General features: G+C 47.1%; 1 protein-coding gene across 1 annotated transcript in view; it reads right to left on the minus strand.

The window, feature by feature from the left end:
• GRAMD1B (GRAM domain containing 1B) overlaps window positions 1–20,716 on the minus strand; it is a 167,202-nt gene that overhangs the window by 108,197 nt on the left and 38,289 nt on the right. Inside the window, exon 2 of the mRNA XM_057750692.1 lies at window positions 15,943–16,020. Coding sequence (XP_057606675.1) covers window positions 15,943–16,020 — 78 coding nt within the window. The remainder of the gene's footprint in view (window positions 1–15,942; window positions 16,021–20,716) is intronic.

Genomic DNA, 20,716 nt, shown 5'->3' on the forward strand with positions numbered 1-20,716 from the left:
TTCTGCAGTTTGGGCATAACAGTGAAACCGAAAGTTTCACAAGGAGATGTTGTCAGAGACTTGTTAAAATCCTAAGGCTCCTCTCAAAATCAACAAGGCATAGGAAACATACTCAAAAACAGTTAAAAAAAAAAAAAAACCTATTTGGCCTTTGGGCATATTTCACTATCATTCAGAATCACTGGGGTCCATTGTCTCCCTGTTTGTTTCCTGTTCTGTCTGGTTTTGAAGGTTATCTCTGGGAAGGCTTCTTGAATCTTTCCAGAGATAACCTTCATTAACAGACTGGCTCATACACTTTCACATCCAGAGCTTCAAATTCTAGGAAGCTGGTAAAGACAGACCCATCAGATACAAGGAAGAGCAGAAGGTCCTGCACTGGACCCCACATGTATCCTTTCTCAAGGGGAAGTCACAAAGCACCGCAAATAAAAACTTGAGCTCTGGAGTCAAATCTCAGCTCTGCCACATCACAAGGAAAGACAACGGACTCTGTGTTATCTAGAAAATGGGTAGAATAGTAACTTCCCTTCCTGGGTCACTATTATGATTAAATAACAACAGCACATGAAAAGCACAGCATTGATTACATAATAAGCTCTCAAAATAGAAGCTATTCTTAGTAATAACAAATAATACCTCAGAACTGATATTGTGCCCACAAACTAAGTACACAGACACTCTGCGATGTCTTGCGTTTGCTCTTCTCATTTGCAGATTTGCAGTAGTTTCTTATAATTATAGATTTCTTCACTGAAAAAGACCCCGATTAATTTTCTTAGCCAATTTCCTATTATGGAAGTTATTCACAGAGACGCAGAAAACCACCTGATGCAGACAGTGAAGAAAAAATTCAGGAGTAGAGAGTGTTTGCCCCTTTAAATTCCTTCTTAAGGGCTCCTTCTGCAGATCTCTGCTCTGTACCCTTATTTACAAGGACAACTGATGTAAACTCTCACCCAGAAGCGAATCCACCCATTGTTTAAGATGCCAGGAAAAGGAAACGTGGGTAACAGTTCTTTCACTTTCAGAGGGAAAGGAGTTGAGCAGGTGAAACTTTACTTTGTGGAGCCCAAAACAACTCTGGCATGGAGCCAAACTAATAAACTAAGAGTTTCAAAGTCCAACCCCGAATTCTACTTACTAACTTACCCCTTACACTCACATAAAGAGTGACAAAGGGAGATTTTGTGTGTGTGTATGGGGGGAGGGGGATACTCAGACATCTTCACTCCCTCAGCCCCACCCCCCAGCCCGAGGACCCTTCTGAACCAGGGTTACAATGGGTTTCTTTGCATCTCAATGGAAGAGTTGCCCCCTGGGACTAAGGAAGACTGGCAAAGAGAGGGAGGGAGCCCAGCAGTGAACTGCTTGTGGCTCCCTTGCCGGAGGATAACAAGGAAAGAGGCACTGAGCAACCTGGAAAGTGATGACAGATAAGATGAAATGATTAACTGCACATCCCAACCCACCCAGCCACCTTTCTCAGGGCTGCACAATGGTGATTCTTGGGCTATGCAGAAGGTAAGGAAAAAACAGAAGCCATGCACTGACACCAACGTCCCGGGCTGGGTAAAAAGGCACCAAGGGTCTGCCAGAGGTTCCCTAAAACTGATGTCACAGGCCAGGACTGGGGCAGCTAGTCTCTCACTGGCCCAGGCCTACTAAATTGGATTCTTGATACTAGCTAGGTTTCAGACTACAGGGTGTGTTTCTCAAAGACCCCAGACATGGAAATCACTTGGGGTATGTGTTATCTGTGCAAATTCCTAGGGGCTCAGAATCGGAGAGAGGGGCCCGGGACTGTGCATACTGAATTAGCACTGCAAGTGATTCTGAAACCTGTTAAAAGCCTGAGGCCTCAGTACCCTGGTGTCTCAAGCTGGCTGCTCATTATCCAGGTGATGTGAACACTTACCCATGCAGTGCGGGAAGGAAATATAAGAACTTACATTTACACTTCTTTTTAGGTCATTCTTTTAAAATGTCCACTCAATTATATAACATACAAAATACTTCATACAGGAGTGCACGCACACACCTTCTGTAGATACATTTACATATGATATCGGTGGTACCGCTCAAAAATTTTTTACCCATAGGGATTTGCAACCAAGCTAGAGTATCAACTTCTGGTACAATGATTGCTTCAAAGCAAGGAGTGGCCTTTGCAAATACCTGTTCTGACCTTACATTATTCATCAGTGACAAGTTGAGAAGAGAACCCAGGGGTTTAGGCCTCCGACTGCATCTCAGCCCTGGAGTAAGAGGGAGGAAAGAATGCAGAGCAGTGCAGGGCAAGCCTGTGGGTGGAGTCCCGACTTGAGCCCCAAACTGTCACCCACTCACATTCCTTCTTCACCTGGCTGGTAGGAGGATGGGATTTCTCCCAGCAGGAAGTGGAGATGCTGGGGGATGAAATTCACCATCCATCCTGCCAGTTGTCCAAATCTAAATCCCAACTACGGCATCCGCAGAGAGAGGGTGGTTTGCTGAGCTATAATTAATAACCCCCTTTTCTCAGGCAGAAAAGGAGAAATGCTAGAGTAGGAGAAATGCAGAGCAGGTGATGGTTACACCTGCAGACAGTTCTGCTGACAGCAACAGAAAGAGCCAGAGCTGGGAACTTGGTGGGAGGGGAAGGCAGAAGCGCCCTGCCCCCCACAGTCAGAGCTTAGCCCAGACCTAAAGTAAGTTCTTCTCTACTACCCAAGCGTCTATGTGCTGACCGCCACAGGGCCGCACCCATCTCTAAGCACACGTGTGTGTGAACCACAGAAAGGGGCACACAGATCAAATCATTTCCAGGACCATGAAACTGGCACGAAGGTTAACAGATGTCTAAGGGCTACAGCGGCTGGCTGTCCAGACTATTATCAGAGTCCCATGATCACAGTACGTTAGAGCTAGCAGAGCCTTAGCCGTGTATTCATAGAACAGATATTTACTGAGCACCTACCATGTGCTGAGTTGCTGAGTGCTGGGTAGACACTAGTGAATAAAACGAAGGCGGTCCCTGCTCTCAAGAAGTTTAGGAGGAGTCGGGGAGACAGACAACAACAAGGCCAACAACTAAATACAATTATGACATCATCAATGCTAAGATGGAAAGGAAGCTGGAGGCGTGAGGACCCAAGCTGACCGACTGGCTTCCCCGGGCAACTGTGAGGTCATCAAACGCTGCATCTCCAGGACTCACTCTAACCAGGTCTCCAACTACGGTTCTCTGAGCTCCAAACTCAACCTTCCACTCACCTCCCAGGCGTGGCCCTGGCCAACAGTTTGCTGACAGTAACTCCAACAGAAGGTACCATTTACTGCATGCCGGACACAGTGCCAAATGTTTTTCCCATTTTATCTCATTTTGATCCCCACAACCTCCATAAAGTAGGTACAACGATCTCCATTTTCAAAGAAGGAAGCAGACTTGGAGAAGACAAAACAAGGCTGTGAAAGCACCACAGCCAGAAAGTGGTAGAGACAGGATTTAACCGGAAGTCATTCTTTGTCTTCAAAGCAGGGTCCTGAGTCCCGTGTGACCACTGCACAGATTCTTGTCCCTGTCGCCAGCACCACAGAATCAGAGACTCTCTGGTTCTGCCATGACAGGCTGGGGGCCTGCCGTGTGCCCACAGCACTGGGTAGGCAGTGCCCGAGGAGCCACTTCCGAAGAGTGAGGACTGGGTCTCTGTTCCCCACCTTCAAACCTCACCCGAGAGCACCCTGGGCAGAGAACCCTGTCAACGAGGGCGGAACACTCGTGGGAGCCTACGCCTGTGCACGTGAGAGAATCAAGACTGTCACCGACCACCTCGAGCCCCTACCTACCTCTGAGATCCACTGAGCCTTTCACTACCTTTTTTCTTCCTGTCCTCCCCTCACCCCACCTGTCCCATCTTCCCTGTCCCTCACTGCTGTGTTTCTCTTGAAAACGAAACAAAACTGCCCATAAGCTTACATGCCCCCCTCTCTCCAATGCCTGCCAGCCCCTGGATTTAACTCTGATCCTAGAAGTTGGAACCTCTTTCTCCTCCAGAAAACCTCCCCACCTCTGCTCATCACAAAGACCAAGGTCCATCGTATTCGGCAAGGAAAACACCACCCCACGATTCTGCCAGGTCCAGGGCCCACATCAAGTAAAAGAGCCCCACACCTGGTTAAGCCCAGATCTCCCTGGCAGCTGCTCAAGCAACGTCCCAAATGAGTGGATATGAGATGTGAACACACAAAGGCAACACCCCCAAAGGTCCCTACCCATAGGTCCCGATCACTGGGAGGGAATTAACACACCCCCAGAGACACCAGAGAATCCTACATCAGGCAGAACACACCATTCTCTCCAGCACCTTTCTCTTGGGACCTCCAAGTTCTTTACCAACTGAAGTAATTTACCATGAAAGAAGAAAATAATGATCCCCAGCCAGGTATGAAGAACCTAGAGAGCCAAGGAAACTCCTTGGAGACAACAGGGTGAGGCCCAGTCATTCATTCCCTCCACCGAGGAGCACACAGCCTCATTCGCTGCACCCCCTTTCTCCTTTCCCTTCAGCCTCTGGCAACAGAGCACTCCCCCTCTTGGGGGCCTGCCCCTTGGCGAGGAACTGCAATATTCCCAAACGTGGGAGACACTCCGAAGCACTCCCACCTCTGTGAAGAGCCCCGGGTCATTCCAAACCAGCCAAGGGCCAAGTCCTCGTGCCCTGATCTCCAGGGCCCCCTGCCACCTACTTGGCTCGTAGAAAGGACAGCTTCTTCCTCAAGGAGGAGACGTGGTGGTGGCAGGCCTGCTTCACAGCTGTGCTGCAAGAGACCATCGGGGAGCACACGTTCTGTACCATGCTGGGCCCCAGGGGTGACCCCGCCACATGGCCACAGGGACCTCAGGGGCTGGGGGCTCGCTCTGGGGAAGCTTCTTCAGCTGTCAACCTGGCCCCTGCACCTGAGCGCTCCCTGCACAGGCGTTCAACACAGAACACAGGCGGGTGGAGGGCCCGGGGCAGCAGGACCTCAGGCTCTGCGTTCCCGGGATCCCCGCCGCCTGCGGCCCGGGCTCCGCACAGAGCCCGCCTCCACCCTCCCACATCTGGCAGCGCTCTGGGCACTTGGTGAGTCTCCTCTCCCCCTTTGTCCTCAGACAGGGAGGATGGAGCTGTACCTGCATGTGATGTCAGCTGCTGGAAGGAGTGGGGGGGCACGGGCACTGCTCCCAGAGGGTTTGCTCCTCCGGGCTCCTTCCTCCCAGTGAGGGAGCTGACCGGAGCGATCACCTGAGTCTCCACGAGGCCACGCGGAATTCGGTGACCAAGCAGGTAGACGGTGCTACAGTGCCCTGGAAATATGCGATTTGGGGACAATTTCTGAGACATAAGTGAAAACGTACTTCCTTCTAATAGGAAGCTATCTATTCTGATGCCCAGACCTGAGCTGGAAGGAGTGGGCCTGCTTTCTGGCCTGGCTCCAATTCCGGGGGCTCAAATTTCATTGCCTTGGTTTCTCGGTTTGTTCATTCATAAATTCCAGACACATCTGCTGCTGGTACAGAGCCCTTACCCTGCACCAGATATAAGAGATACAGCTTCTGTCCTCCAGGGTCTCATGGGCTAGTGGGGAGACGGGTAAGTAACCCAAAGAGTGCACAGCGTGAGGCAAGTGCCAGGCAGAATTAACCACAGCATGCTGCTATACCTAGAAAACAGACGTGATGAAACTTGCCTTCCCTACCTCAACTGGGAGAAATGAAGGTGAGTTCTAGTAAGACATGTAAGACATGAACGTCTTTTAAGCTAGTCAGTGAAGAGGTGATACAAGAAATCCCCAAATAAATAATGCCCAAGCCTCATTCCACTCCCATTCTACCTTCCTTGATCTTAAGAGATGATCCTTTTTCCTGTTACACAGAGAAAATAGACGCTGCTGCTGTTAACCGCTCCCCCCGCCCGCCCCCGCCGTCCTACCACATCACCTGTGAACGCGCCTGCACCCACATCCACTATTATCTCCTATTCAAGGCTAATCCTTTCACCTGTGATCTAGATCCATCTTTTCTTGCCTCCTCCAAACCCCTGTTTCCTTATCTTTCAGCAGAGGCACCCCCTAGCAGAGTAAGATGGAACGCCGAGACCAACGCTAGAGACCTCCCTTCTCTCTTATACCCTTCGTCCAGTGCATCGCCAAGTTGTGGACATTTTATCCCCTAAACGTATCTGGAATTCATCGACCTCTTTTCATCCCCCCCACAGCCAGCATCCCAAGTCCAAGCTACCAATACCCAATCCTTTGCCTGGACTCTCGTAATAGCCTAACTGCCCCAGCTGATCCTCTACATCCTTTCTCCAAGTTGCAGTCTTTCCAGAATGTACATCTGACCCTGTAACTCCCTCCAAAAGACTTCTAATAGCTTCCAAGTGCTGTGAGCATAAAGACTCAAGTCCTTGTCATGGCCAACCAAGCTCTTGCCCCATCTTATCTCATCTCATCTGTCTCATCTCACTGCTTCCCTCCCATCTCAGGCCTTAGTTCAACCACCACACTCTCACACCACCCCCACTTCGGGACAGGCCCAATTTCTTTGATACACTCTCTCGTGGCCCCATGTTCCCTTCCTTCAATACACACATCCAAGTTTGTATTTTCTCTGTCATACGCTCTGCGATACACTCAGTTGTGCGAACACTGTCTCCGCAACCAGGCTGGGAACTCGAGGAGCAGAGCAACGGAGCATAACTCACAAGTGTTTCCTGAGTGAATGAATGAATGACGTCCTCTCTAAAACTCTCACCCTTGACCTACCGGTTTCTACTTGAGATTAAAAACGTGCTGTGTCCCCTATATTAAAATAAAAATTCACCCCAAACACCCCTATTTCTCTTCCTCCCAAGCAAACGTCTAGAATGAATTTCCCATGTTCAGTCTCTCCTTCCTCCCCTCCTCATATATACTCTTCTAAAACTGCTCTACGGTCATGGAGGACCTCCTAATCGCCACTGCAGAAGATCCTTTTTAGTTCTTATCTTACCTATCTCTACCCTCTTTGTCTCTTCTTTCTTGCTTCCTCGATATTTCTGTCTCCTAGTTCTCCTAGCTTCAGTGGGCAATCTTTTGCAAATTCCTCCTTCCCTTGTCTTCTGCTTAAACTGTGCTCATCCTAAGACTCTTGGCCTCAACTATTTTCTCATTTCCAAACAAGAAGTTTTAGTCCTGTCTCCTGAGCTTCGAACATGTGTGGCCAATGACCTAGTGTATCTCTCCACCTGCACGCTCCATGCTCAAATGCCACACATTTAAATGAAACTCACTACCACCCCTGCTCCTCAAATCTTCCCCCTTTACCCAGTATTTTAATAATAGTATTGATATTAATAACAATAAAAGTAAGGACATATATAAAGCTAGCCATATGCCAGGCACCATTCCTGTTCCAATCATCACACACACACGCATTCAATCTTCTTGACAACAGTATGAGGTTGGACCTATTATTATACCCATTTTATAGATGAGGAGAGTGAGGCACAGAGAATTCATCTTTTTCTATCCTTCTACCATAATTCAGAAATGTGCCCACCTGGTCTCAGCTTAAATGTCACATCAGTAAACCATCCCTCCCACCCAACTCAGAGTAGTCCTCAAAAGCCTTGGCCCACCACCTTGTCCTTTCTCATTTTCTTTATAGCACTTTTTACTACTTGATGTTTTCTTGTTTATTATCTATCTTCCCTCACTAGAGAAAGTAAGCATCATGAAAGGAGAGACAATGGTTATCATGTTTATAGCTGTACACACCAACGCCCACAAATGTAGCTAGCATACAGTATGTGCTCAATAAATCTCTTATTCAATGAGGAAAAGAATGGGTAGACAATTGCCACAGCATCCTTCCTTGTCTATCTGCTTCCAGTGTTTGTTCCTTGAATCCACCTCTCACACCAGGACCAAATGGATTTTTCTCACAAGAATATCTAGAAGATACCTGGGTACCCCTTCCTCAAAATCCCTGGCTCACTTCCCCCATCTATAAATATAGGCCACTCTGTCATGGCAGGATGTGACATGATCAGGCACCTACCTACCTGTACAAAGAACATTTCCAGCCACTCGCTAGCTACCCCCACTCCTGGGACACCCTCAGCAGCAGTACTGAAATATTTGCCATTCCTGAACACGCCTTGCTTTCTCACGCCCCCATGCTTATGTACATCTTGTTCCCTCGCCTGGGAATGCTGCCCATGTGACGGACTCCTACTCACCTTGCAGCTCTCAGCTGAAGCACAGCCCCTCCCTGGAGTCTTTCTGGATACCACCGCCCTCTCCCTCCCTCCTCCCCTATCCTCACCCCAAGCAGAGTACCTGCATTACTTGGGCAAATTTCTTAACTCCACTGAACCTCAGTTTCCTAAACTCTAATATGAAGATAATAATCGCATCTATTTGAGAGGGCTGTTGAGAGGTTTCTAATTAAAAGTGCAAGACTTCCCAGGTGGCACAGTGGTTAAGAATCCTCCTGCCAAGGCAGGGGACACAGGTTTGATCCCTGGTCCGGGAAGATTCCACATGCTGCGGAGCAACTACGCCTGTGTGCCACAACTACGGAGCCTGCACTCTAGAGCCTGAGAGCTACAACTATTGAGCCCACGTGCCACAACTACTGAAGCTGAGGCAGGTTAATAACAAAGCAGGGAAGGACAAAGCAAAAATAGGAAAATACAAGCCCCAGGGAATAAATAACTTACGGCCCCTTTCACAAGACCCTGCCAAGGGCAGCACAAACATCTGGGTCAATGAGATAAGAAAAAAACTAACGTATGCACCCTGGCTTCTGTACATTGCTTCTGCATAGATAAACATAGCTATAGGCTCCCAAAAGCACGGGAACTAGTCTATAAAAGGATAAGCTCTCCTTTAGTTTGGGGTTCAGTCTTTGGATGTGAATCCACTGGGCCTGTACTGCTACAATAAACATTGCTTCCTGCATTATAAGCCTCAGTGTCCTGCCTACCTCTACCGATTCCTCCAACAAAGCCTGTGTGCCTAGAGTTCATGCTCCGCAACAAGAGAAGCCACCGCAATGAGAAACCCGCACGCAGCAATGAAGACCCAACACAGCCAAAAAATAAAAAGTGTATGCAAGAGTCACTGCACAGGTTAGGTGCATTAGTAAACAAATTCTTTAGTTCTATTATAAAAAAATTCTATTAGACAAAATTCCATCTGTCAATTATTACATTACATTATACTTGCTTACTTACAGGTACATCTCACCATAAGACAAGAAGGATCTTGAGGGCAAACACCATGCCTTAATCTATTTATACTCAGGGTCTATATCTGATATTTTGCAGATGATCACTGTTCTACACATTCTTTCTATCTCTACTTCTTCAAGGACAGAAGAGCACAGATCTGCTAAGAAAGTGCGAGTTAAAACTCACCATAGCCAAAACCATCAGAGCACTAGCAGTCACCACTTACTATGCACCTACTAAGTACCAGGCATTCTACACATGTTGTCTCATGCACTCTTTTATAAGAAAAGACTTTTACCAATGAGAAAACTAAGGTTCAGTCAAGCTGAGTAAAATGCTTTTAAAAATGCAGTTGGGCTTCCCTGGTGGTGCAGTGGTTAAGAATCAACCTGACAATGCAGGGGACATGGGTTCGAGCCCTGGTTTGTGAAGATGCCACATGTCACGGAGCAACTAAGCCCTTGCACCACAACTACTGAGCCTATGCTCTAGAGCCTGAGAGCCACAACTATTGAGCCCACACACAGCAACTGCTGAAGCCCACTCACCTACAGCCCATGCTCTGCAGCAAGAAAAGCCACCGCAATGAGGAGCCCGCACATCAAACGAAGAGTAGCCCCCAGTCTACACAATTAGAGAAAGCCCTCGCGCAGCAATGACGACCCAATGCAGCCAGATATGATACATACATACATACATATTTTTTTAAAAAATGCTCAGTCAATACAGAAGAAGACAGGAGTTCCCTGGTGGCGCTGTGGTTAAGAATCTGCCTGCCATGTGTACCACTACGACTGAGCCTGTGTGCTCTAGAGCCCGTGAGCTACAACTACTGAGCCCATGTGCTACAACTACTGAAGCCCGCAAGCCTAGAGCCCATGCTCTGCGACAAGAGAAGTCACCACAATGAGAAGCCCGCACAGCCCAACGAAGAGTAGCCCCCACTTGCCACAACTAGAGAAAGCCAGCACGCAGCAATGAAGACCCAACACAGCCAAAAAAAATAAATTACAAAAAAATACAGAAGAAGGCAGACAAAACCACGTCTGCCAACTGAGGCTCTCACTCTTTCCTGCACACTGCAGGGCCCAGCGACAGAGGGCCAGCCCCTATTCATCCTGCATCCTGGACTCCGGCAGGCTCCCGTATGTTGTAGACAGTAAAGGTTTGTGGCACACTTGCCTGCATGCAGGAATGCAGACGTGAACACAGGCAGCCCTGCCTGGGTCCTCGGTTACACTCCAGCCCTGTCCACTTCTCATCTTCCTACCACAAAAAGGCTTCCTGGTCAACTGAGACCACATTGTGTTGAAACTAACATCCTGTACATAAACAGTCCTTAGAAAAAATGGCTCCTTTTTCTACCCTCCTGGCTTTGTATGAAAGGTCCTGCCACTAGGTGAATACAGATCTGGTGACCTGAGAAACCTACCAACTGGGCCAGTTTGGGCTGAACCCAGGAACGAGTGTTTTGTAAGTGTACCCCTGGCTCCCCCTCAAAGCATGAAAATGAATTGGTGTCCCAAATTCCATCGCATGCACATACACACTTTGGGGAAGTTAGATCTATTTGCTTTCAAGCAGAACGCTGAGGGAATTATTCCCACTTCTGAGACAATCCCTGTTTCCCAATAAACTGATTCTTTTCTCCAAATCGACCCTTCTCCCTGATGCACACGTGCCCAGGAAATGACTGTCTCCCTGCGCCCACCTACCCTCTGCCCCCATCATGGTTCCAAAGGCGTTTATTCCTTCAGGACAGATATTGATGTGAATGAGGGGGAAAAAATCCTCAGAAGTTCTTAAGTTTGGATGTCTTATTGAGGCATTTCTCTCTTTGCTGTAATGTGGGCTTTTTTTAGACTACAATAGTGTAGTTATTTTGTCTCTAAATATTATATCCATTTGGAACCCTGTACAAGAAAAAAGAGAAATCAATGTTTCATTTAACCAGTTGAAAGTTATCTCATACTGAAGGATTATAATTTTGATCTTTAAAACAGAAGAAATCAATGTTAATTTTCTTTTTTTTTGGCCCACATTATAGAATGATCCTCCATTCTGTAATTGACAACATGGTTTGGAGAATTAGGAGCAGGGGCTTCCCTGATGGTGCAGTGGTTAAGAATTCGCCTGCCAATGCAGGGGACACGGGTTCAATCCCTGAGCTGGGAAGATCTCACGTGCCGCGGAGCAACTAAGCCCTCAAGCCACAACTATTGAGCCCACGAGCCGCAACTACTGAAGCCCGCGCACCTAGAGCCCTGCTCCACAACAAGGGAAGCCACTGCAATGAGAAACCCTCACACCACAGCAAAGAGTAGCCCCCACCCACTACAACTAGAGAAAGCCCATGTGCAGCAATGAAGACCCAACGCAGCCCAAAATAAGTAAATAATAAATAAATAATAATAAAATAAATCTTTAAAAAAGAAAGAATTAGGAGCAGCCACAGAAAAGGGTCCGTATTACCCATTTCATACTTGATCATTTTCAGCCCTTCTCTACCAGCTTCTCAGGAAAGTGACAAAGAGTAAATGAGATGATCTGTTTGTCCAGGGAGGCCTGGCCAGTATGGGAAATGCCACCATAACCAGCAGGGCGCGCTGTTCGTCTAATCTGGCCCAGAGCCAAGAGCACAAACCAGATTCCCCACCACTAAAGAAAATCTCCCCAGCGTCCTGATCTCACACTTGCTCTAGGTCAGGATATCACAGAGCAACATCCAAAACGCCCTAGAGAGTCTCTTAATTGGGTGGAAACATATTACAGGAAGGATTAGGTGCAGGGTGTAAAGGTTTGTCCTGAGCTGTGGCTGAGTGATTAATTAGCACTCTGAGGACTTGGTTCTCTCCAGGAGAACGCACTGGCTGAGAATAGAAAAAAGAATTCATTCAGAAAGGCCATGGTGAACGCACACCAGTCCTGAGTTTGGAGGGGAGGGGTCCACAGAGACCACCCATGAAGTATCCTGATCACAGCCCTCTGTTTCCCATACTGCCCAATGTGAGCGAGTGCAAAACTATATCCAACATTCACCATGAAGTGTTCAGGGGGCTGTCTGTGCGCCAAGGATGAGAAGAAGGACCAGGGAAGACATCTAGAGGATTTTTCTGGGCAAAGGTTTGGATGGGAGATCCTCCATAACATTTCATTTGGTTGGGCGAGTGGGCAGAAAAGGAGCTAGAAGAGAATTTTTATCAGCATATAATCCCAAATACTGAACAAAAGGCAGGGCTCTCACTAGTTAGCAAGCAGCCTTGGGAAAAACATATTACAGAGTATGTGCAATCTGGCACTTATTCACCTCTCCCAGGAATACCCCAAGCAGCAGAGATAAAATAGAAGGAATTAAGGAGCTGCCAATCACAGAGCGGATAGACGAGGGGCAACTGAAGACATGATGATCAGAAATGGATGGGACGCGGAACTTCCCTGGCAGTCCAGTGAGTAAGATGCCGCGCTCCCAGTGTAGGGGGCCCCAGTTCCATCCCTGGTCGGGGAACTAGATCCCGCATGCATGCCTCAACTAAGAGTCTGCATGCCGGAAATAAAAGATTCCCGCAAGCCACAAGGAAGATCCCCAAGTGCACAATTAAGACCTGGCACAGCACAAATAAATCAAAAAATACGAAAGAAAGAGAGAAAGAAAGAAAGAAAGAAAGAAAGAAAGAAAGAAAGAAAGAAAGAAAGAAAGAAAGAAAGAAAGAAAGAAAGAAAGAAAGAAAGAAAGAAAGAAAAAGAAATGGATGGAACGCTTCAGGAGATGTTTGGCACACAAGCATGGGGAGGGGAGTTGAGCTGGGGAACTCTGTGGACCCTTCCAATTTTGACAGTATGGCTGTCGAAATTCAGAGAGCACTGAAAAGAGAGCGAAGGCCACTCTAGAGACTGAGGGACTGCCATCAAATCATAACTGAGGAAGCATCTCGACAAGAGTAGTTAGTCTTTCCCCCTTGGAGGCCTCCACCTAAACTGATGAGCTGAACTGTTATTTTGGTTAGGAACGAGCACAAAACTGAGAACTAGGGCAGAACTCATAAAACTTTATAATCTAAAGAGAAGGTGCCACCCTCTTGCGCAGGATGAAATCCTTTCCACGACACACCGTCCAGCTTTTGCCTGAATACTTGTATGGAGAAAACAGTTCATTACTTTACAAAGTCTATTCTGTTGCCGTACAGGTCTCATCACAGAAAAGCTCTTCCTTATCTTGAGCTGAAATCCTTCTCCCTGTAACTTCTACCCCTCTAGTTCTATTTCTCAGGCTTTCAGATATTTAAAGAGTGCGGCTATAGTCACTCTGAAGCTTCTCTTTTCCAGGCTAAGCCCCTTTCCTTCAACCAGTCCTTACAATGACAGTTATCATCTCGACCACTCTTTTCTGGACTCAAATTTATCGATATCCATTTCTGAAGAACGGAGCATAATACACCAGGTATGGTTAAACTAGCACAGACTACAGCGAAACCTTGTTTCTTTTTCTAATCCATGCTCCACCCTTCCATTAATGAATTCAGACTTTTAAAGATCACTTGGTACTTGCTTCATATTACTGGCTCATATTTGGCTGGTTAAAAAGAAAGCCCTTAAGTTCTTTTCCGCATGAAATCCTGTCAAGTTAGGCTCCCTGTAGGAACTCTACACTTAGAAGAAACTATTGTAATATAAATTTATAAATACATAACAGCACACTTCCTTTTTTAAAAAACTCCTTATTGTTTCCACCTACCGTTCTATTTGAAATAATACTGTCTTGGTTCTATCATCCTTGGTGTTCTCTCTCTTCCTTCTCAGCTGAGCAGCCACCATAAGTTTGATAAATGAGGTCAAAGTACCTTCTGCATTTTCATACAGTTTGTTGATAAAAACGGTAAACAGACTAGACCAAAAGCAGAGCCCTGTGGCATGCCAGCTGAGACCCCCCTTTCCATTAAGGTCAGTACGGTCCACCTTTGCTGGGAACGCACGTTTAACTTGCTGCAACAGACTCCCCCCCGCCAGTCTACCATTCAGAGGTGCACATGCAGCCGATGCCACCTGGTCCTCACAGCCCGAGTGTTTAGCCAGTCCCACCTCAGAGCCTCAAATGAGAATCCAGGAGGCTCTGTATTCACCCTGTACATCCCACCTCATTCTCCATTAACCTCTGACACCTGGTGTCACTCCAATCCTGGTGTCTGCTGCCATCTGGTAAGCAGACAGTGATACCTCGCAGGACCCTGTGGGGCTCCCGGGCACAAAAGCCTTTCTGTGTCCCCCATTTCTTGATTACAGGAAATGGGCTTCATTCAACCTCCTTGACCTTCCCTAAATTCCAACAGGCAGGTTCAAACTCTTGCTAATTAGGGAAGGGAGGGGATGTGTAGACAAGGGAGGAACAGTCAAAAGAAACAATAGTGCCGCCTTGGGGCACGGTCCTGGTGCCCCCTCAAGGGATACACAGGACACTATCTTTGAGCTGTTTTGCAGATACGGAAACGCCCACCAGGTGGGAGCAGTAAACGGTGTGCTGCCCACAAGCACCGAGACCCCACATCAACTGGAACCAGAAGGTGGATGGTGCTGACTCCCACGTACCTCACCACCAGCCCATCAGAGCATGTCCACGAGCGGATCACGCCCTGTTTTAAGTATTACAATAAAACTCCTAGCTACCTGCCCCAGGTCGGGACACACAGTTTTGAGGGCATCAGCCCACCGTGGCCCCCTTTGCCTGGCAAAGCAATAAAGCTCTTTTCTACTTCACCTAAAACTGTCTCCGAGATTTAATGTGGTGTCAGCGTACAGAAGCCGGATTTGACTTCGACAGGTTCTTCCCTGGAGAAAGAGAACTACGCATGGCTTTCCTGACGTAGAGAAGCCATTCTGTGAGCTAAGCCTGGGCACCATGCTTGCCCTTGAACAGCTCTTGGTAATCAACAATCTTAAGGGAAGTAAGGGAATGCAGGAACAAAGGAAAAGCAGGACACAACAGGTCAGCAGGAAAACAGAGTCCTAGTTCCTCCTCAAGGGAGACACAGAACATGAGACGCGTCTGTGAGCTCTGCAGGAATGAGGCCCCTGCCCAGGTGGAGGATGGAGGGATGACCTTGACCCTCCTCACTTCAATCAACTAACGCTTGAACTCTGTCGACCTTTGTCCCAATTCTATGCTGAATTCTCCTCCACTAAGCCTCTTCGTGAATACACACGTACCCTTAGGCTTAAAACTTCCCCTATTTTGCTGTTGGGAAAATACTGCTTTGGGATAAATCCTTCCTTCTTCCAACCTCTGGCTTGTCTGCATCCTTTGATTGACACCCACCAAGAGGCAAACCCAGTTTTCAGGTATCACGCCGATGTCACACATGCAACCCAGGCACAAAATACTCCTTCCCCTCCTGCTCCACACCACACCCAACCTTTAAAGCGTGCCTTAGGTCCCAAGTCCACTCTGACATCTTTCCAACAGACTTGGTTTCCACACACTGACTTCCGCCCCTGCTGAACACCAAAAGCCTTTAGAATCGGTCCCCTTTCAGGTCGTGGGGGAGCACCCTCTTTCTAACCCGCGTTTGAGCACAGCGGTCTGGCAGGCCCCTATTCCTCTATAGTTTCTCACCGTTCTCGCTCATGGCAGAAGCACGATCTCCCTCAAACATTTCCCCCACCCCCTGTACTCGCTGCTCCCATCCTCTCCCTTGTCGTGTGATCTTACCTTTCTTCCCGCAACCGAGGACTCAGGAACCTGCTGGAGTCATCGTCATGGCTGCTCTGCTGGCTGCTCTGCTGGCTGCTGAGGAAAGACAGGATGTGAACCGTGAACGTTCAGCTTCTTTCTCAATCCTGGGGGAGAGCATCTAGACTTCAGCTCGAGGAGAAATGGGGTTACAACACTTTAAAGGCAGACGTTCCCCGGGTGAGTTTCCACAGAGGGTGGGTATACTGCCACATGGTGGAACTGAGATACACATTTGGTGAAAACCCCACCCATCATAACAAGAAAAAGATCCTGACCGATCACCTTGTTCTTCCCGGGCCAACAGTCTCAGGGAGCGAATGCCTCCGGCATTCTCTGTACCTGGGCCTCTAGACCTCTAGCACGGGATAATAATCCCATTCTTAACCTCCTCTGAGGCACGCAAAGCGCGAGGCAGTCTTGGCGGCAGGAAGGGGAGGGGTGGGGAGAGGGGGGAATTCCAGCAGGAGAAGGACTTGAGACTTGATGGGGCCTAAAGGAGGGATTAGAAGGTGGAGTCCAGAAGGTGGAGTCCATCCACTCCTTAAAGCCCTGTAGGCACGGTGATTACAGAGTTTCAGTTCACAAAGTTCTTCAAGTGCTTAAAGGTATGTGGAATTCAACTGTCATCTGTCTCACTCAAGAAAAAGAAAAGTTGTTCAGACACCTCCCGACACTAAACGAACAACAAGCTGGTGAACAAATAATTTTTATTAATTGCTAATTATTAAATACTCCAGATACCTAATCAAGAGTCCTAAAGCCACAGCCCCCCCCGGCCAAATTTGGAGCTCCCGTAGGCTAAGAACGGTGTTTGCTTTTTTAAATGGCTGGGAACAAAACATGTTTTAATAATAACAATACTTCGTGACACATGAAAATTACATGAAATTCAAAATTATATGCCATAAATAAAGTTTTACTGGAACACAGCCACACCCATTCATTTACATACTAACCAGGACTGCTTTTTTGCTACAGTGGCAGAGCTGTGTAGTTAAAGCAGAGCTGAATAAATGCAGTAGTGAGGACATTAGACCCACAAAACCTAAACATCTACTGTATGGCCCCTTTCAGAAAAAGTTAGCAAACTCCTGCTTTGCATAGATTCTACACGAGTGAGTCAAAAATTATCCGCACTCTGGCTGTAGAATTTATTTTAATTAACTGTTAAAAAAGACAAATACATCATTTTTTGACACAATCTCGCTGCTTTCAATACATTTTGTCATTCTGTCAACAAGCTTTCACATTCCCTCATTAAAAAATGTTTTAGGCTGAGCTGCGAGCCACGAATGCACCACTGTCTTCACTTCTTCATCAGAAGTGAATCCGGCTCCTTCTTGATGGCTAACATTTGTGTGACCTTCCTTGAATTTCTCTACCCATTCATACACACTTCTGCGCGACAAAACACTTTCTCCATACTGCGCACAGTCTTCAATAAATAACAGCACCAGGTACACCCTCAGACCACAAAAAAAGAATCACTGCACGTTGCTCTTCTTTTGTGCAAATCACAAGTGGGGCATCCATTTTTATTCGCACCCCAATTACAAATGAACTGGTGTAGGGCTTCCCTGGTACTCTAGAGCCCACGAGCCACAACTATTGAGCCCACGTGCCACAACTACTGAAGCCTGTGCACCTAGAACCCATGCTCCGCAACAAGAGAAGCCACTTCAATGAGAAGCCTGCACACTGCAACGAAGAGTAGCCTCCGTTCTCTACAACTAGAGAAAGCCCGCGCAGCAACAAAGACCCAATGCAGCCACTAAATAAATAGATTAATTAATTAATTAATTTTTAAAAAATGAACTGATGTAACACGTTCACACCTGCACAGCAGTGACTAGGGAGACAGTAGCCTTGAATGGAAAGTGCCGATAAGACATTGCAGCCAATAGAAGTTTTAATATAACTAGAGTGCAGATAATGTTTGACTCACCATCGTATTTATAATAAATTCCTATTACCATAAATGTCACTATAACCCAGGCCCAGCACAACCAAAACTGTTCCCTTGTTCTGGTGGCTTGTTCACAGCCATAAAACACACTGATTTTTACAGAGTATACTCCTTAGACTAGATCCCCAGCAGAGGGCGAACTCTGAACAGTCTTGTAGGATGTTTGCCCCGGTGCCTGTGCACTGGCCACCGAAGAAGCACATGATTTTTTGTGGTCACAGTTATAACCATGCTCTCACGTTCTGACCTTTCAGCAAGAAGTAAGTGAGCTGGACTTCCTTAGTGGCGCAGTGGTTAAGAATCCACTTGCCAATGCAGGGGACATGGGTTTGATCCCTTCTCCAGGACGATCCCACATGCCTCAGAGCAACTAAGCCCATGTGCCACAACTACTGAACCTGTGCTCTAGAGCCCGTGAGCTCATGTGCCACAACTACTGAAGCCCACACACCTAGAGCCCATGTTCCACAACAAGAGAAGCCACCACACTGAGAAGCCCACACATCACAATGAAGAGCAGCCCCTGCTTGCCACAACTAGCAGAAGCCTGCACGCCGCATTGAAGACCCAATGCAGCCAATAAATAAATAAATAAATAAATAAATTTATTTATTTAAAAAAATAAGTAAATGAGCTGAGAAGCAATTTACATTAAATTTTCAAATACACAAACATGCACATACAAACACATGCCAGAAATCAGAACAGCACCACACACAAAGCTTCCAGTTGCTTGGCAGAATCAAGGGTGCACGCAATCCTTTTTTCCTTCATTTACTCTACACAAAGCACTTTTTCGCCACTCGTTCCCTGGGAGTGGCTACTCATCATTCCCTCCTTGCAAGGCCTCACAGACTTGCCTTTTAAAAACTCATAACAAGGAGATAGGATTAAGATGGCGGAGTAGGAGGACCTGCGCTCACTCCCTCTTGCAAGAGCACCGGAATTACAACTAACTGCTTAACAATCATTGAGAGAAAGACACTGGAACTCACCAAAAAAAACACCCCACACCCAGAGACAAAGGAGAAGCCACAATGAGACAGTAGGAGGGGCGCAATGGCGTTACAATCAAATCCCATAAATGCTGGGTGGGTGACTCACAAACTGGAGAACACTTACACTGCAGAAGTCCACCCACTAAAGTCAGGGTTCTGAGCCCCACATCAGGCTTACCAACCTGGGAGTCCAGCAACGGGAGGAGGAATCCCCAGAGAATCAGACCCTGAAAGCCAGCGGGATTTGATTGCAGGACCTCCACAGGACTGGGGGAAACAGAGACTCCACTCTTGGAGGGCACACAAAAAAATGTGCTCACCAGGACCCAGGGGGAAGGAGCAGTGACCCCATAGGAGACTGAACCAGACCTACCTGGTGTTGGAGGGTTGCCTGCAGAGGTGGGGGGCAGCTGTGGCTCACCGAGGAGGCAGGGGCACTGGCAGCAGGGGTTCTGGGAAGTGCTTATTGGTGTGACCCCTCCCAGAGTCTGCCATTAGCCCCACCAAAGAGCCTGTGGGCTCCAGCGCTAGGTGGCCTCAGGCCAAACAACCAACAAGGTGTGAACACAGCCCCACCCATTAGCAGACAAGCCGATTAAAGTTTTACTGAGTTCTGCCCACCCAGCCCTACCCACCATCAGTCCCTCCCATCAGGAAGCACACACCAGCCTCCTAGATAGCTTCCTCCACAGAGGGCAGACTGCAGTATCAAGCAGTATCAGCAGTATTTCATCTTGCAGAACTGAAAACCACAGCCACAGAAAGACAGAGAAAATGAAAAAGCAGAAGACTTTGTACCAGATGAAGGGACAGGATAAAGCCCCAGAAAAACAACTAAATGAAGAGGAGATAGGCACCCTGACAGAAAAAGAATTCAGAATAATGATAGTGAAGATGATCCAGGACTTTGAAAAAAGACTGGATTCAAAGATCGAAAAGTTTACCGAAGACCTAGAAGAATTAAAGAGCAAACAAACGGAGATATGCAACACAATAACGGAAATGAAAAATACACTAGAAGGAACCAATAGCAGATTAACTGAGGCAGAAGGGTGAATAAGTGACCTGGAAGACAGAATGGTGATTATCACTGATGCGGAAAAGAATAAAGAAAAAAGAATGAAAAGAACTGAAGAGAGCCTAAGAGACCTCTGGGACAATGTTAAACGCACCAACATTCGCAATACAGGGGTCCCAGAAGGAGACGAGAGAGAGAAAGGACCTGAGAAAATATTGGAAGAGATTATAGTTGAAAACTTCCCTAACATGGGAAAGGAAATAGCTACCCAAGTCCAGAAAGCATAGAGTCCCAGGCAGGATAAATCCAAGGAGAAACACGCCAAAACATATAGTAGTCAAGCTGACAAAAATTAAAGACAGAGAAATGTTATTAAAAGCAACAAGGGAAAAATGACAAATAACATACAAGGGAACTCCCATAAGGGTAACAGCTGATTTCTCAGCAGAAACTCTGCAAGCCAGAAGGGAGTGGCATGATATATTTCAAGTGATGACCAAGAAGAACCTCCAACCAAGAATACTCTACCCAGCAAGGATCTCATTCAGATTCGAGGGAGAAATCAAAAGCTTTACAGACAAGCAACAGCTAAGAGAATTCAGCACCACCAAACCAGTCCTACAACAAATGCTAAAGGAACTTCTCTAAGTGGGAAACGTAAGAGAAGAGAAGGACCTACAAAAACAAAAACAAAACAATTAAGAAAATGGTAATAGGAACATACATATCGATAATTACCTTGAATGTAAATGGACTAAATGCACCAAC

The sequence above is a fragment of the Hippopotamus amphibius genome, chromosome 9 (genome assembly GCF_030028045.1).
Source record: "Hippopotamus amphibius kiboko isolate mHipAmp2 chromosome 9, mHipAmp2.hap2, whole genome shotgun sequence".
NCBI classification, from domain to species: Eukaryota; Metazoa; Chordata; class Mammalia; order Artiodactyla; family Hippopotamidae; genus Hippopotamus; species Hippopotamus amphibius.